The sequence below is a fragment of the Condylostylus longicornis genome, unplaced genomic scaffold (genome assembly GCF_029603195.1).
Source record: "Condylostylus longicornis isolate FDR11 unplaced genomic scaffold, ASM2960319v2 ptg000018l, whole genome shotgun sequence".
NCBI classification, from domain to species: domain Eukaryota; kingdom Metazoa; phylum Arthropoda; class Insecta; order Diptera; family Dolichopodidae; genus Condylostylus; species Condylostylus longicornis.
In genome coordinates this window covers 12,732,627-12,750,925 of record NW_026577987.1, presented here as the reverse complement: position 1 = coordinate 12,750,925, position 18,299 = coordinate 12,732,627, and the positions used below count along the sequence as shown (strand labels likewise).

General features: G+C 25.3%; 1 protein-coding gene across 3 annotated transcripts in view; it reads right to left on the bottom strand.

Annotated features, from left to right (window-relative positions):
* Nucleotides 1-18,299, bottom strand: part of LOC129606219 (KN motif and ankyrin repeat domain-containing protein 1) — a 43,138-nt gene that overhangs the window by 3,206 nt on the left and 21,633 nt on the right. For 2 of the 3 annotated variants that reach the window (XM_055516394.1, XM_055516395.1), the window contains exons 2-10: nucleotides 16,760-16,803; nucleotides 13,685-13,926; nucleotides 8,819-9,155; nucleotides 4,200-4,399; nucleotides 2,494-4,130; nucleotides 1,113-1,658; nucleotides 806-1,040; nucleotides 522-734; nucleotides 212-412 (exon numbers count right to left, since the gene is read on the bottom strand). In XM_055516394.1, the coding sequence (XP_055372369.1) occupies nucleotides 212-412; nucleotides 522-734; nucleotides 806-1,040; nucleotides 1,113-1,658; nucleotides 2,494-4,130; nucleotides 4,200-4,399; nucleotides 8,819-9,155; nucleotides 13,685-13,926; nucleotides 16,760-16,803 (3,655 nt within the window). Of the gene's footprint in view, nucleotides 1-211; nucleotides 413-521; nucleotides 735-805; nucleotides 1,041-1,112; nucleotides 1,659-2,493; nucleotides 4,131-4,199; nucleotides 4,400-5,270; nucleotides 5,613-8,818; nucleotides 9,156-13,684; nucleotides 13,927-16,759; nucleotides 16,804-18,299 lie in introns of those variants that run through there. The other variant, XM_055516396.1, reaches the window with a different exon arrangement.

Sequence of the window (18,299 nt, the reverse complement as noted above, 5' to 3'; positions counted from 1 at the left end):
CTATAGCTACAATCTGTTACATATGTGTATCGAATTTATGTAATTTTATATTTAAATTGCAAAATTTTTCTGCTTTAAGAAGTGGTTCCTCAAAATGTATGACTGAATTATTTAAGGGATCCTGGATTTTTAAACAATCATATTATACTTTACTATTTTAATTCAATAAGTCTTTTTAGAAACGAATAGCATAAAAAGGAAAACTAATTACCACATCCTGTATTAAAGAATCACAATCTGATTGAGATAACAAATATTTAACAATATCAATTCTTCCATGCTCTGCAGCACACATCAAAGAAGTACTACCATCTTCATCTTGAATATTGATATCAGCACCAGCTTCTAATAACATTTCAACCATATCAAGGTTGCCATGTGAAACAGCTAACATTAGTGCGGTTTGGCAATGCTTTAAAATTTAATAATATAATTTATAACTTAATTTATGTGCTCTGCTATTATTTTAATTGTTTATGTACATATATAAAAGAAAAAAAGAAGTTATACTTTTTTTTTACCTTTTTAGCTCTTATATTAACATCAGCCATCTGAAATAATCGTTGAACGACTGTTCGATGGGCAGAGTTTTTCAATTTTGCTAAAGAGACAAGCATTACACATGTATATCCAGCGTTATTCATTTGGTTTACATTGCAAACCTTAGAATCCAGCAATATAGATACAATATCGAAATTCCCGTGGGAAACCGCATAATGCATTGCTGTATTGCCCTAAAAGGTAAAGATTATTTTTTGTAATGAATACATTAAGCAAGCATTTTTTCTTTGGGAGGAACACTTACATTTACATCAGTTAAATTTACCATGTATTTGAGCAATAACATTGAATAATCTTCAAAACAATCTAAATAATCTTCAACGTTAAGAGGATTCGCTTTGTCGACACTAGAAATTTTAAACCATTCCTTTTGTACTATTGCATTAGCATTTTTAAGATTATTTGATTTTGAAGTTGATTTTTGTAATGAATCATTAATAACTTTAAGGGCTGCTTTCATTTCTTTAGAAGGTGAGGCTCTGAAAAGAAAATTTGCATTAAAAATACTATAAAAGGTATATTAAAAACGAAAATATAATAATTGTGATTACTTTTCTCTTGGCTCTGCTGAGGCCGTTGCTATTTGATTTAGTAATATATTTTGCATGGCTCTTGAAGTTGCTTCTCGACTAGTTTCGGGATATATTCTTTTATCAGATTTTTTTTCAAAGATGTCAGCATTCTTATTTGAAACTGATTGAGATACCGATGGCTCTCCAATAGAAATGATTTCCTTTTTTTGACTATCAATATTCTCAGGAATAGATGAGCGGTCTTTTTCCTTATTTGTGTTATCGATTAGTTTATCAGAATCCTTTCTAGCCTGTGACACTGAAAAACTTGTAGAAGGTTGATTGATTTCTCCTGTTCTATTTCGAATTGGTGACTGACTTAGACGTGACGCTGTTACTGGTTCAATTGATTTAATTTCTTGGGCAATTTTTGCGAAATCACTTTTTGTTGGAGAGCTTGATAATGAACTACCATCATTATCAGCGTTTCTGCGTTTTACTATGGTTGTCTTTGTTATTCTGGTAGTTTTGATTACAGAATCCAGACTGGTTGGAAATGGTTCTTCACTTGCAGTTTGTGTAGCACTAAATATTTTATCAAAATTATATAGGTATATACATATATCTTAATTATAAAATAAAACGGTTTTAACAAAATTGATTTCGTTTTTTCAGTTTTTTCCAGTTTTGTTTCTTTTTTTGTAAAATGTAAAAAAAATTAGCGAAGCTTTTATTAATAGTATTCTAAAAATAAAAAAGAATAACTAAAATCGCGTTAAGCAAAAAAGTAACTTTAAATTGTCTATGAGTTGATTTTGTACAAGTAGTTGATTGAACGACTGCTATAACAGTTATGAAAAATTTTTGCTAATGTTCTTTATTTAGAAACAAAAACCAGAATGTACATATACTGTGTATATGCGCATTAAACATTTCTCTACTCTCTACATTTGTAATAAAGATGGGTACATTTGGTCGATCGGGATACAAGACGAAGAAATCTTAAAAGAGAACTCCTGAATACCCTCGCATGCATAAAATGTATATTATAAATATACGTTAGAATATGAAATCTCATTCCTGGGAAATAGTTATTGTCAAATTTACTGACGTTCCGTATCTTACCCTACTAAAATAAGTGTAACAATTATTTTCATATGTAAGAGTATAGAAAAGCATTTTGGCGCCTTTTAAACATCTTTTTTGCGCAATCTCTACTCCAAGTCGTTTTTGTTTATTCTTGTATATATTTTTTATTAATAAATTCGTATTAATAAGGTAAAACGACTATACATTGCATGATTATGTTAGAAGCTGCCTGTTCTTCAACTGAAAAATTGACTTTTGCAAGAACTATTTTATGTAAGTATGTTAATACTTATTTGTATTTAAATACAAGTTGAAGTAAAAAAAATTTTACCTTTTTGCTTCACTTGGTTTTTCTTCTGGAGATGGTAATGTATATGTATTCTGTCTGACAATTTTCTTTCTTGTCGAATTAGGACTAGGTAGTGTAGTTGGTCTTGGAATTTTTGATTGTTCTGATGGTGGTGACAATGAACCACCTCCAATTGGTGTTAATGGCACGGAAGTTAATGTTAATGCTTTTGAAAATTCCTTAGCCAAATTTTTAATGGCATCTTTACATGAATCACAATAGTTATCAGCACACGCGATATGAATATGAGGTTTAATTATATCACCGCAAGCAATATCTCTTTTACGCACATCATCAGTATTTGAAGATGAATTTTTAGTTATTTTAATTGCTGATACATCTGGAAGTGTATTTGTTTCATTATCACGAGTTCGCATTCGTTCAGTATTAATTCCGTTTTCTCGCGTTCTTAAAATTTTAGTATTCATCCAATTTTCTCTTGTTCTTACTATATCAGTATTTGTTCCCAATTCTTTTGTGACTAATGATTCAGTATTACACCCACTCGTATTCATTATTGGTGGTGTTTTTTCTTCTATAATGTCTGTATTTGTATAAGATGAAATTAAACGAATTAAATCTCTTGTATCAGTTTGTTTTGCAGTATTATGCATTAGAACTGAATATTGACAAGATTTATTATGAAATTGTGGTGAATTTTGAATACCAATTGATGATAATTGAATATGACTTTGAGTTCCAATATCGTTGGACAGTTTCTCATATTGAGTTGCAATTGTTTTTCGTTTTATGTTCAATTTTTCGTTTTCACCTAAAGTAAATGTTAAACTTCGAGCACCCAACATTTCCATTTGTTTCATTGCCAAATACTGTTTGCTTTCTTTTTCATCAGGACCACAGCTAACAGTGCGCTTTGGACAGCAACATTTGTCACAAAAAATATCAATAGTTTTATGATCTGAACAACCAATTGATCTAGTATCAGGTTTACACATAACAAATTGATCATGTTGTATAGGTTTGGCCATACAACTTTGCGTAAATTTCATCACTGGCTTTTCAGGACTAGTTTGTATGTAAACACTACATTGTTCGGTTTTTGGAGCTTGAACCATTTGTGTTCCAACCGTGATTTGAGTTCGACGACGTATTCTCTGCTTGCTTTCTTCATGATCAATAAGAGCTCGTTGAATTATATTATCAACATCTTGTTTAGTATAGAGTGCATTTTTAATACCAATAATAATGGTTGGATCAGTTCCTATAGTTCGAGTTGCCATCGAATGTGTAATTGATGTTCCAACATCTCTTTGTGTTGGTTGATGGCACATTGTGGAAGCATCACGTTTTTGAATTTTTCTTAATGGCGGTGTTGGTATTTGTTGTTGCGAAGATTGTTGACTTATTTCAGATGATGACTGTGAACTTGTACGAATTCGTGAACCAAGACTTTCTAACGAAACTGGACTAATTCGTTGAGGTGTAAATTGAGAATTGGTTTTATGAATTGCATTTGTTACATTTGTTGAACTTGTTCGTACTGGTGGTTCTGGTGGTAATTGTTGCAATTGTTTTCTTAATTTAAACTTTTCTTCTTCTTCACGGCGCAATTGAATTTGCAAGTTATATTTTTCATTTTGCAAACTTTCCAATTTTCTCTGAAATTACAATAAAATAATATATTATGTACATTTTGTAAGAAACAATTTTTAAAATATTTTACAGACCTGTAGAGTTGGAATGGCATTTACTTGCTCTTCTAATTCCCGTATCCTTTTAGCATTGTCAGTGAGATGTTGTCGTGAAGCATTATTCATATAATTATTATTTGGGGAATGGTGTTTAACATAGGGTTTCTGATAAAGATATGATAATGAATCATCTAATGCTGCATTATCATTCGAGAATTTCGAATTGATACACGAATCTGAAAATTTTATTTAAATACATTTTATTTAAAATATGTATTCAAATTGAAAATAATATTATAAATATGTATTATACATATGTACATACATACATGTATATATTTTATTTTAAAAATTTCAATTTAATTGCCAAGAAATTTTCAGAAATCTTCATCATATTGTGCGTACACAATAATATTTATTGAAAATCAATGTAATAACCTTGTTTTCGCTGGCATAATTTTATTATTTTATTTTCTATAATAAAAAGTTTAGGATGACGATATGAAGAGTTTAAAAAATTTAACAACTTTCGCTGAGTAAAATATATTAAAAATGATGTAAAAATCAAATAAAAATTTAATTGAGATTTCTAAATTTAATGGAAACAAATTTATGAAATTTTGGAGATTTAGAATTATTTAATACAATTATTTAAGTACTTTAATCTCAACCAAGAAAAAGTATCAATTCGTACAGAATTCGTAAAATTTAAAAATAAATTTGAAAAATTTTTGCTGAATTTATGAACAAAATATACACTAAATTTCAAAACTTTGCGAATTAATCAAAATTTTAATGAATTTTAATAGCTTTGAAAACTTAGTAAGGGTGAATGAATGGAAAAAAAAATATTTTGCTTATATTTGGCTGCAGACATTTAAATCTAATCTAATTAACTAAGTTTCGCTCGCGTTTGTCTTTTTTTTTATTCTCAAGACACATAGTTGTCTAAAAAAAAAAATCATCTTTTATATAAAAAATCATATTTTTTGAATGTACTTCCAAAAATAAATAACTGCGAAACTTAACTGCGAAATAAAATTCTTTATTATCTTAGAAATTTTGTAGTTCATTTTAAATTAACATTTACGATATTCTATGACTTACCAAATTGTAAAAACAATTTTAATCCCTTCGTTAATTTCCCCATATTTTAATTTTTTTTTTTTATTAAATATTAACCCATAGACTTATGTACATATACTCAATATATACGAATATTTGTGCCATTTACATTTATGTACATATTAATTTCCAACTTATGATTAAAATTAAATTTAAATAAAATTCGTTTCGCTGCACTAATATTGTAAAGCGACTTAGACATTCGATTCTATAGTTCTATAATAAAGAAAATTAAGAACCAACAAAAAAAAATTTTCTTCGTTAAATTGTTTTCTTTTTTTTTACATTTTAAACTCTTTAACTTGCTGATTCGAAAGTTTTAAATTGACTAAGAAGCAACCTAGGCCTTCTTCAACATTTCAAGAAAATCGAAAAAAAAAATGAATATGAAAAGAAAACATTTTTATTAAAATTTTACAATAACATAAATAAGAATGTAGGATTTCATGGTAATCATTAACAAAAATTGGCACTAAACAAAAATATATTTACGTATTTTAGTAGTATTTTAATTTTAATATGAAAAAACGAGAAAGAACAGAATCGAATTTAGAAAGTATAATGCTCTAGCAGAACTTCTAGCTTTAAAATAATATTTTTCTAATATACATATGTACATATGTATTTTTTTGTTATAATTTAATTAAAATAACAATTTGAATACAAGCATTTAAGTTTACAACAGTTTAAAGCACTCAATAAGAAATTTGAGTAATATTCAAAAAACTCTAGGTCTAGAAGTTTGAAATTTGTAGTTAATAAATTTTTTTTTTCCTAACTGAAAAAAAAATAATAATTATTTAAGAAAAGTTTCTTAGTAACCCTTTGAAGATAATGGGAGATCCAAAAATTTGAATTGAAAACTGAAAAACGTAAATTTATTTTATTTAGGAATCGGTCAAAATTTCGATAAGTGGTGCACATTTTATGTATAAATTTAATAAACTATTTCTGCTAAATAACGTTAGTATGTATGTTTAATAAAGGTTATGCTTTAAAATTATGTTTCTTTTATAGTTTGTTATAGAAGTATGGGAAACTTCAAAGTGAAAATCAAGTGAGAATATTAAAATTTAATATCAGAAAAGCTAAAGTAAAACTAATTCTTGTAAGCATAGTTTTACATACGGCCCTTTAAAAAAAGAAACCTAAAATTAAAAATCTTGAAAAATGTCTACAAAAATTAAGAAAATATGTATGTATATGGAAAAAGAATATATGAAAATCCTCAAACGTCGATTCAAATGTAAATGGAGACTGGCAATAACATACACATACAATTATTGTTACACAATCAACTCTGAAATCCTGCATATCGTTCAAAGAGATTTCAAAAAATTAATAATGCTTTAAATAAAATTTAAACAAAAAATTTTAAATTTGAGTTTACTATTGTCATTTTGAAATTAAGATTTACTTAAAATAAGATTCACATAAAAATTATTTAAAACAAGTAACTTTTTTTGTTAATTTTAAAATTTTCTAATAAAGTAAATTTGGGAATTATATTTGAGATTTGCAATAAAAAATCTTAAAAGACATCCCTGATTTTATTAAGAAACCAAAATGAAATAAGTACAAATACCTACATACAAACATGTGTTCATTATGAAGACAATATACTAAAAATTTGATTTTTCTTTTTAAATGTTCCGATAAAAAAGTATGAAAAAATAAAAGCGTGTCAACAAAAATAGACATAAAATGAGAATAATTTAGAATAAAAACTCAAAACTTTCAGTTTCTTTTTAAATATTTATTTTTATTTATTTTTATATATGTATGTATGTATATTTTTGGGGGTCAATGATTTGTTTTATAATTTTACTAGGACATAGATCAGGTCTTTTCATTATTAATCGTCATCATTAAAATATGACAATAATTGTGTTCATATATGTCATTTAAGTTATTATATAAGTAAATAGGTATATGTAGATGACATGAACACTGTGAAGATATAGAATAAAAATACTATTTTTAAATTGTTTGTGCTAAAACTAAAAAATACAATTTTTGCATTACATTTATTTTTTAGCCCCGAAATTTGTAAGTAATATAGACATACATAGATAAATTATAATACAATAGATCACTGTCATATTTTGCAAATTCGTCATCAAAACATAAAAATAAAATATGAACACAATTATTTATTCTGTATTATTATTAATTTGAGTAAAAAATTGTGGAAGATCCCCCGACTATATCAACAAATCCGTATGTATACTGTTCAAAAAGAAAATTATATTGTATTTGATAAAAGATAAAGTTAAGATAAAGTTTGACAAACCTATTAGACTATTTTATAGTTTGATAAAACCTATCAGACTATTTTACATTCAAACTGGATTATTTATTTGATAGAGCTCAAACTTAATGACAAAACTTAATAATACAAAACAAAAAATACAACCAAAATAAAAGTTCCAACTAATCGCTGTTCAAAACTAATACAAAAAATTTATTTACACCATTTTACTTTAAAAAAATCTGATAGTAAATCCGATCAGAATGGATTAATTTCCATTATTTGCCTTCAGACAAAGTTTTATGTAAAAGAGTGTTTACATATACGACTTTCATTAGATTCAGATTAAAATTTAGATTATCTTAAATGTGCAAGTAGTATCTTCTCCCTCTCTAAAGATATAAATTTGTAGTTATTTAAAAACAAAAGGCACATAAATTTTATGATTCTAAAGAGATGAAGAAGGAATTTTTAAGCATATTATTTTTTCTGAACATGTGTGCATATATTAAGAATTTAAAACAGTTTTAATTAGGCTTGTTGAAGAGCCTAAACCCAAAACTTTTCTAATTCTATCCAAGAAATTTTACCGCTCAGTACGGGATCTAAGAAATTGTAATTTTAGATTTGTTCACCGATGATGCAGTGGGATTCAACGTGCGTTAATATTAAAATATAGCAGTCTCCTTTCCAATTAACTGACGTTGCGTTTTACCCTTCCAACTGACAAAGTGCGAAAACACTTGAAATTGGAAGAAAAATCTTTTTCTATTAAAAGTATTTTAAAAATAAATTATTTAAATAATTTATACCAGGTTTTTTATATTGAATTTATCCGTTTAAATTGCTAACGATTAGGTATGTAAATTAAGTTGCGTAATAATTACTTAAAATTCTTTTATATTTTATTTTATAAAATTAAAAAATTATATGAATGTGTCCACTATTTTGTATTTAAAATAAAATTTACAATATTGTTGCGTAAACGAAATTCTTTAAGGTTCTTTAAATATACTTTATACGCGTAAGTATGCGTATGTGTACAAAAATAACTTCTGGGTCCGAACATACGGATTATAAATTAACAAGTCACAAATTTTAGAAGGAGAACAATATATTACATACAACAATATTTCGTAAATACAATTTTGTGCAACAATAAGCAACCATAACGTATAAATTATTTACAAAAAAAAAATATACAAAATATACAGACTTATGTATGTATGTTTGTTTGTATAACATTTTAAATTAATCAATATACAGTTTATTTGCTCACCTATTGCGTCAGAATATTGTTCTTCCTTTAATTGTTGATCCCATGTTGCTAATGTTAAATTATTACAAAAACCATTTCGTTTATTTTCATTTTGATTTCTACTACGTCTAGTTGATTTTGTTCTCTCTAATGTTTTCTCAAAGTCACTGACCACTTCATCTAATGCATCATGTAAAAATGCTGATGTCTCTGGTGGACTATTTGTTGTTAAAGATGATGTCAATGAATGATGTGGTGACTCATTACTACTATGTGTTGTGCTATCGAACCATAAATTGTCATCATATAACGATTTATTATAATATCTTGGAGATTCTGGTTCACTTTCAAATTGTGCCTACATAGAAAAATTTTTTTTTTTTTAGAAAATCAAAAAAAAGTGAGAAGAATTAATTTTAAATAAAAGAAAATTTTGTTTTGTTTTGGTTTTTTTTTATTTTTTGTAGAAAACCAGAAATAAATTTTGTTTCTATTTTCGAAAAAAAAAAACAATTGCTATAACGAAAATAAAAGAAAAAAAGTGAAAAAAATAAAAATTGCTAACGCTAGATCAATTGCCTTTATGATATGCACCGCTTCTAAAAGTTTATGGAGATGTAGTATGCATAAAATTTATAAAATGAAAAGAAGTGTTCCATATTGCATATTACTCCGTAATTGACAAGCACATTTCTTTACAAAAAGTTACTTTTACAAAAATAATCCTCAATGTGAAAGGTTTACATGACATTTTAACTGACGGCAGTAAACTTTTAAAAATTCTGTATTTCACATTAAGGCACGATGAGTGATAAAAGTTGAGTGAGTAAATAAAGAATTTTTTCATATTGTGTGTACATATTCATAATACTCGTATGTGCATACATATCTCGTTCTTTCCAAAAGTGTCAAAAAAATTTATCAAGTGATTTTGTTTTGGTCAAATGGTGATAAATTTAATCAATATTTTTAATTTTTTACTGTGATTTTGAGAAAATAAAAAAACGAGAAAAATTTATAAAATGAGCTTTTAAATGAGAATTAAGAAAATAAAAAGCAAAAGGTTCTAACCTTACAAAGAAAAGTTGAAAAGAAAAGTTCTCATTCACTTTTAATACAAAATATATGTTACATTGTTAAAGCACAAACAAAATAAATATTTAATAATTTTGCTTTAATTTGTGAATAAGTTTGTAGTCTGCTTGATGTTTAAGTACTGTACAAATTGCCCTATAAATCAAATTGAAAATTTTAAAATCTAATTGAAAACTAGGCAGCTGCAAGTTAAGATTTTTAAGAAGTGGCTGCAATTTTTCTAAATTTTAATTTTATACTACTGCGTACCAGTTTTTTCTGCAATAAATATCAAATTTGAAGTTTTTTAACAATGACATTCTTGCTTCTGGAGCTATTTCGAAAAAACACTCAAAATTTAATCAAATTGTTTTGGCATATAGTTTATGAAGAAGATGTTATTTTAGAGTAGGGACGAACGTATAATAAAAGTTTCAAACTCAATGTTACATTGGTTTTTAAGAAAACTAAATTTTTGATTATAAATTAATCTAAATCCTACTTAAATTTTAAGAAAAAAGGATGCATGCATGTATTTTTGAAATTAAAATTCTTATTTAAATAGCGTATACCCTCTCGCTAAAAAAAATATAACACGTATTCGGGTATAACAAACAGATGGACAAAAAAATTAATATGTATAAAATATGTACTTAAAATGAAAAAAGCTCTAAAGATTTTCGCCTTTGTTATTGATCTAATGTGTGAATTCAAAGAACGAGGAAAATGTTTGTTTTTTTTTTTTCACACGGAAAAAAATTTTCTGCAGCATTTGAGTTTCTTGCCTTCTGTTAATGCATTATATACATGATCTAGGTATGTAAATTTGAAAAAAAAATACAATATCATAAAAATAGAAAAAATTAACAATAATTGTTAGTCATTTTGTTTGAAACGATTATTTAGTAAGAAAAATTTTGATAAAAAAGAAAAAATTTAAAAATTATAACATTAAATAACCTTATAGGCTTAAAATAAAATGTTATGTATACTTAATTGCTTATTCAAAGTTTAAAAGGTTACAAAGAACCAATTAATTTTATAGAAATGTATAATTCAAATGAATAAATAAAATTAAGCATAATTTTAAAATTAATTTGTGTTACAACGACTTAGGGCAATAAATATGTAAATATATACTTGTATTTATGCAAAATAATTATGCGTTTGGTATACTTTAAAATTATTCTTGTGATACAATCAATTGACATTTGTAACATTAATTATTATTGTGTACTATACAAATTTGTAGTTGCAATATTTTCATTCTATTATATACATACAATAAATCGTCGGTTGAAAAGCAGAAGGCATTAAGTCAGGAAACTGTGTTTTAAGTAAAGTCAATTTGAAAAAATCGTAAAATTGTAAAACTAATCAATTAGTGCAATGGAATTGGTCTCTTTAATTTCTGGATTTAAAAACTACATTCTGGATTTGCATGATTTTTTGCCACAACAAAGATTATATTATTCTGATTTAATTCATCTATGAAATCCGAATTCTCAAAAAATGCACTTAGTGCTTTCTGCTTTTTAACCGACGAAATATAGTATTCTATATATCTACGATAAAACTGTATCAACTCCAAAAATTTTATTTCTCAATATTATTTTAATGACTACAAATATTTAATTGAATCAGTTATATATAATAATTTATGTATTCATAAAAAGTGCTAAATTAGGTATAAAATTCCCTCATATTATCATGAAATTTAATATCATTCATAACTTCAATTGAGAACATTTTTGATAATTACTCTAAATGTTTTGAGTTGATACTCTTTTATTAAAACAACCAACTTCGATTTCTTCCCTAAATTAGAAACATTCAATATTATAATACCAATTTTATAATCACAGCCAACAGGAGTATTGAATCTTAAAATTCTGTAAATTTTCAACGCTAATATGCTAGATATACGAGTATAGAGAAATGAGTACTATTTAGCATTTTAGTCTAATACAGCAGATTACAGTACCGCAGGTAATTTCATTTAAATATTTTGAATATAAAGCTTATAATTTCATATTAATTCCTAATTTTAAATTGATTTTCATTTAAGTCCGAATTTTTTAAGATTTTCTTTAATTCTTTAATTCTTAAATCATATGTGTTTATTTTTGTGGCCATTAAGGAATTTTCATAAAAAAATTTATGATATATAAAATAAATTTTACATTTAACAGAAACCAGAGTATAAAATCATCAGGATATCCTAAAAAAAAATATACGAATTTCAATATTCAATACAAACACCATAATCTTGCTATGAATTTAGCTTTACAAATTAAATACACAATTTTGTTATACAAATAAATTAAATTTAAATTTTTAATTTTATCTTTCACATGCCTAAAAGCGTGCAAGGAAAATAAAAAATATTTAAAAACTTAAAATATAACATTTTTGAAAATCTTTAAAATCTCAATTCGACACATAAGGTTGTGACTTTATTTTTAATTCTTCTTTTTTGGTAAAAGGTGATTATACTTTCACATATAAAAATGTCATAAATTTTATTAATAATATGTGCATAAAAAATCTTATCTTCAAGATGCTTAATTTTAAAATAGAAAATAAAAATAAAAAGAAAATATTAAAAAGATTAAAGCAGCATGTTATTATGTGAGTGCATATTCTTTCTGACTAGAAATTTGTAAAAGGTGAAAAATAATCACTTGAAGATTGAAATTTTAAACGAAACGTTGGATTTTTCTACAATTTTATATTTCTTACAAAATTATGTTCAATAATGGAACTCAAATAGGAACGTTTGCGAATTGGAACAAAAATCATCAATGAAAAATTCATCAAATAAAATTTTTCAATCTGAGGAGACGAAGACTATCCTTTATTCATTAAAAAAATAAAAATCTAAATATAATAAAAAACATGAAAAGATTTTCCGTAAAACATGAAAAGATGAGCACTTGTAATAACACCATAATATTAAGTTGTATAATAAATGTATAATAATGAAATAATATACCTATATACCATAAAATGATAGACAACTATGGCCCTCACCGGTACTACATCAATCTAATTAATGCTGGATAGATAATTTTTTTTGTATTTTTTTTTGTTGTTGTTTACTTTTTTGAAAATGTAAAATTTTTAGCTAGTTTATTAATATTTTGAAAAATTACAATCGTCATAGTCGCGCTGTTTGTTTACATACTAACTTGAATATAAAAATTTTTGAGACTTCTTCATTAAAGAGCTGAAATAAACTAAATTGTTTACATACATTTATAGTGGCAGACATACACGATTCAGTTTCTGCAAAGACATTAATTTGTTGGTCCACATAAACTCTTTTTCTTAATATCTAGAGTATATGACTAATTTTATACAATAAAATTACTTCAACAAAACGTTACTTATTTCTGTACTCCATATTCGAAGGCAAAATATTTAAAAATTTGAATACCTTTAATAAATTATTCCACCCATATTTGCTTCAAAAGTTCTATTAACAGCTAGTAAGTGTTATTTTTTGCTTTCAAAAAATATTGTAGATTATGCAAAATTTCAAATGAATTTTAAGAAAATGTGCTCATTTAAAAATTTGAAACCAAATAAATTTGAATTTATTTCTATATTTAATTCGGTGTAACAACTAAAAAGATCTAAAAATAAATTTAATTTCTGTCACGGTTGATAAAAAGAAATTAAAATGCATCATAAGAGGAGCTAAGTGAATTTAAAAGAATTACTGTTTTCTCATGAGTACGTATGTATGTATATTAGTGTAATTATACACATTCCTATATATTGTATAATAAAATATTTTTAATACTTTACCTCAGGAACAGGTTGAACTGCGCTACTATGAGTTTCTCTTATACTATAAAGATTATCCAATCCTAACATAAATTCTCTCGATAATCGTGAACGTCTTTTATCACGTCGTAAAAGTTCACCATCAGATGCTGGCTCTGAATTTGCTGCTTTTGATTCAATATATTGTATAAAATCCAAATTTATGTGATATCCATATGGACAACAGTTGCAATTTTGTAATGGCAGGCTATTATATTGAAAACCTAAAAAAAATTTAATATTAATTATGTATGTATATATGTAAAAATTTTAAATGATATTTTTTGGAAGTTATTGTTTATGGTTTTTTTATTTTTAATTTTAGGAAAAATTCCGAAAAATATGGCAGATTTAAATGCAAATTTTAATTGAATTTATAAATCAAAAATTTAAGTATAATTTCATTTAAATGATCGGCACAACTAGACATCTTTATAGTAGTTCTCCCAATGGGTTCTTCTATATATGAACAACATTTTCGCAAATTCTAAACTGAAATATGTATGTATGTATGTATTCACAATTTTTTTTTTGAATAGTCTTAAAATTACAATAGGAAAAAGCAATTTCAATTTGAAGTAAACTAAAAGTTTTAAATTGAAAAAATTTTAATTTTCATTTTAAATTAAATTTGACAAATTACATAAATTCAAAATCCTTTGTTTGTATTTTTTTTTTTTGGATTTAAAATTTTCCTTTACTCGTTTTTGATTATTTTGGTAATAATTTTCCTGTAAAGTGTTTTCTGAACTGCATAAGCATACCACATTTAAATAGCGTTTAAAGCATGTTTAAAGTAAAGTATAGTCATTCTGTGCTCTTGTAATAAAAACTTAAAGAAAACTAATAACTACACCATTATAAAAAATTTGCATGTATACATTTAATAATTCACAAATTTATGAGCTGCAACTTAGAAATCTCAGTGATACAATCAAATTATTTTAAGTTTGCAAAAAAAGATTTCTTAAAAAAAAATGAACTTTCATTAATATTTTTTATACAGAACATTTTACACCTAGCGATAAGATTAAATGGCATATTTATACACACTTGAGTTTATTAAATTTTAAAAATGCCAATGTAAAGCATAACTTCTATTAGAGGCATAGCGTAACGCAACATTATTTTTTGTCACAATATGTGCACTATACTCGTATTTAAGAGAAAACAAACAGTTTAAAGATTGGCGATATTTTTTGTGCAACAGTTCATATCATTTTTACTATTTTTAAGATTTTACCAACAAATCTAGCACAGAGTAATAGTGTAGTATTAAAAAATAAAAACTAAAAATAATAATGAAAATATCTAAAGTTTTTTGTACCCATATCTGGTAGGTGGACTTTTTATACATACGAGTATATATTTTTTCAATAAAAACTGGATTATTTCCAATGATTCCGAAAATATCTACATAATGCTACATATCGAAAGTCAACAAGAAGAATTGCAATAATATTTATGTAATTTTTTTTTTCTTTTCAGCTTAGGAAGCATAACCACCGACACACATATGTACGAGTATGTATGATTTTTCTTATTTTTCTGCTATTTTTAATTTTTAATTTTTTAATAGTAAATGAAAGTTAATGACAAAATACTTGTTGGCATTTTTATAGTCAAATCTTTGAATGGAAATACAATAAAAAACAAATATAAAATAAAAAAATAAAATAAAAAAAAAGAGCAAAAATCCCACGCATTTTTAAGTCAATTTAAATTATTAATAGTTAACCAGTTGATCAACGTGCAGATCAGCCATATGTGCATTCAAAAACATTTTGGAATATTTTTCCAATTAAACGGGTTGATATATTTTGGTTTCTTATATTTTTTGTTATTTTTAATTGGTCTTAGTAGGTTATAACTTTGTACATACCTACATATTTCTTCTTTGATTATATTTATTATAATTTTGGTTATATAAATGAAAACAGCATATCTCAGTATGTCTGTATGTATATAAATATTATTATAAATAGAGAGAATTTTAGGTATTAGCTCCACAAAATTAAATGATATTTGACGTTTACATTTGTATTAAATGGAAAATAAATTGCTTATTTTGTTTTCAAAACCGATTCAAAATACAACAATAACAAAATAAAATTTTGAAATTGAAAATGTTATTAGTGTATTATTCAATTTAACGGGTTGCAATACTATGCATTGTCACAGCACGAATATAATCAATATACGTTTTAAACGATCCGTAAATAGAATACGGAACATTATGACACTATATATTTCAATATTCTTGCTTTAAAATTGTGTAAATGAAAAAAAATTTTCGTAAAATTGTGTATAAATTTTCGTTTTATCACTATTCTATTTCCAAATCAGGAATTAAGAGAAAATACTTGAAGATATAATATATTTCAATATTGGTTAAACTTACAAATGTGAATGTAATTTGTTTAAAAAACAAACCAATAAATGTATTAGAATGAATTTTACTAAGCTATAACATACATATGTGCAAATGTTTGTAAAAATTATCGATTTAAATATAAAATCTAGAAAAACCATAGATATTCTATTGCTTTTTAAAGTACAAACCATTTATAATTTTTGCAATGCCACAGGATATGTCAAGTTATTCGGAAAATTGTGAACTGTCAAATTATGTGTGTTTCAATTACATATTCAATTACTTGTTGTTCGTTAATGCAAAAAATGTGCATACATTATCAAAAATTTAAAATCTATTCAGATTGTGACACAACGACAATGTACTGCATTTAATTATGCATTTGCAACAAACTTCGGAAAATGTACTCGTTCACAATTAACTTGTTTGTGATTTGGAATTTATTTTTAATGTGCTTCTGTTATTTCCGAATGCCACAATTTAATAAAAGAGATATTGGTTATGTATAGAATAAACTAAATTTTCAGTTTATTATGAAGAATTCAAAGCTAAAATAAAATTAATAAGTTTCACATTGCATTTAACTAGTTCTTGTTTTTAGTCTCAGTATTAGTTCAAATTTATAAAATTCTTAAAATTCTTATTATATGAAAAGCTCAATTTCTGTGTTTAAAATTACTTACATCCATCTTCTGTAATTAATTCTGGGCTCCGCATTATGCTAAATCTGAAAACAAAAAAAAAAATACTTAGTAAATAATAATTTCGAAATTTAAAAATAAATTAAAAAAAAAAAAGAAATTCTTTAAAATATTTTAAATATTCAGAAGTAGAAATTGCAAAGAAAAAATATTTTCAATTTATTCGTTTTAATATTCAATTTTGTTAATTTTATGGAGCCTGTCGTAAATTCGTTTCTATATGTTGTCATAATATTTAGAAATTGATTTATGATTACTGAAGTGCATTTAACCAATTAACACATTTTTTGTTTATTTTTGTTGTTGCTTCTTTTTTTTGTTTTTTGAAATTAATTTTCATAAAATACTTTTATAACTTTCCACTTGACTTTCACAAATTGTAAATTGTGATAAATTATTTTCTTTCTTTTTATATAATAGTTTATTCTCTAGAAATGCATCAAAATCGAATTTAATATTAAAAAATTCAAGGAAATGTGTTTAAAAATTGAACGTCAGATATATCAAGAAAGGAACATTTTAAGTATGTAAGTGGATAAGTGGTATTCTTTCTACAAAAATATTATTTTCAAATCGCGTACCAGCCATTTTTATAAATTGTTAAGCAACTTGACACAAAATAAAAATGTGATAGAGCTTGATAGATCTTGAAAAGTAATCAGATTAATAATTTATAATAAAAGCCGCACATCTCTATGTTGACTCATTTGAAAGTTATTGGAAGATTTATTTTTAAATTACTGTAGAATTAATTTTCTAAAAACTTCATTATTTATTCTGAAAATATAAAAAAGAGTGGATACCAATTTCATGTTACTATCTAAGTCAAAAGTGGAGAAGAAGAAAAAATGCAAATCAATGCAGCCTTCGAACCCAATGTTTTATAAAAAAGCACATTTCACTTTAATGATTTAAGTTTAGACAAACCCTTGGAAAATACTAATTAAAACGTGTTTGGTTTAGAGCATTTGTAATGATTTTACGTTTTGTTAATAAAAACGATCTACATACATATTAAAGTAGTTGTAATCATATAATTTTGCATAAATTTAGGAGTAAGTTTTGGGAAATAATTTTCATGAAAAATTTACACAAATTTGTAATACTAACCAATTGAGATATGGCAAGCTTGGAGAGTATTTTGATGTAAGAGAACAATTACAGTACATTTTTACTTTAATAAAAATTAACATAAGCAAGCTTTGAATATCTGTAAACTATTAAAATTTTAGATTACTTCAAGCTGCCGTGTAATAGAAAATTGCTTCCACAAGTTGAAATTAGAACAAAAGCGATTTTTCGCGGCGAAATATTAGAATTTATATAGAATACACATATTTAAATGGGACTCCAGAATTAAGCGAAATTAGCGCCTTGGAAACCATTTCGTGAAACCTCCGACAATTTTACCGCTGGCGTTTTTTTTTTTTGACATTATCTGTTTCCACATGTGTGTGACATCATAAGCAAAATACTGCGCAGACGACATTATACTATATGGGACGAAAAATAGAAATCGTCC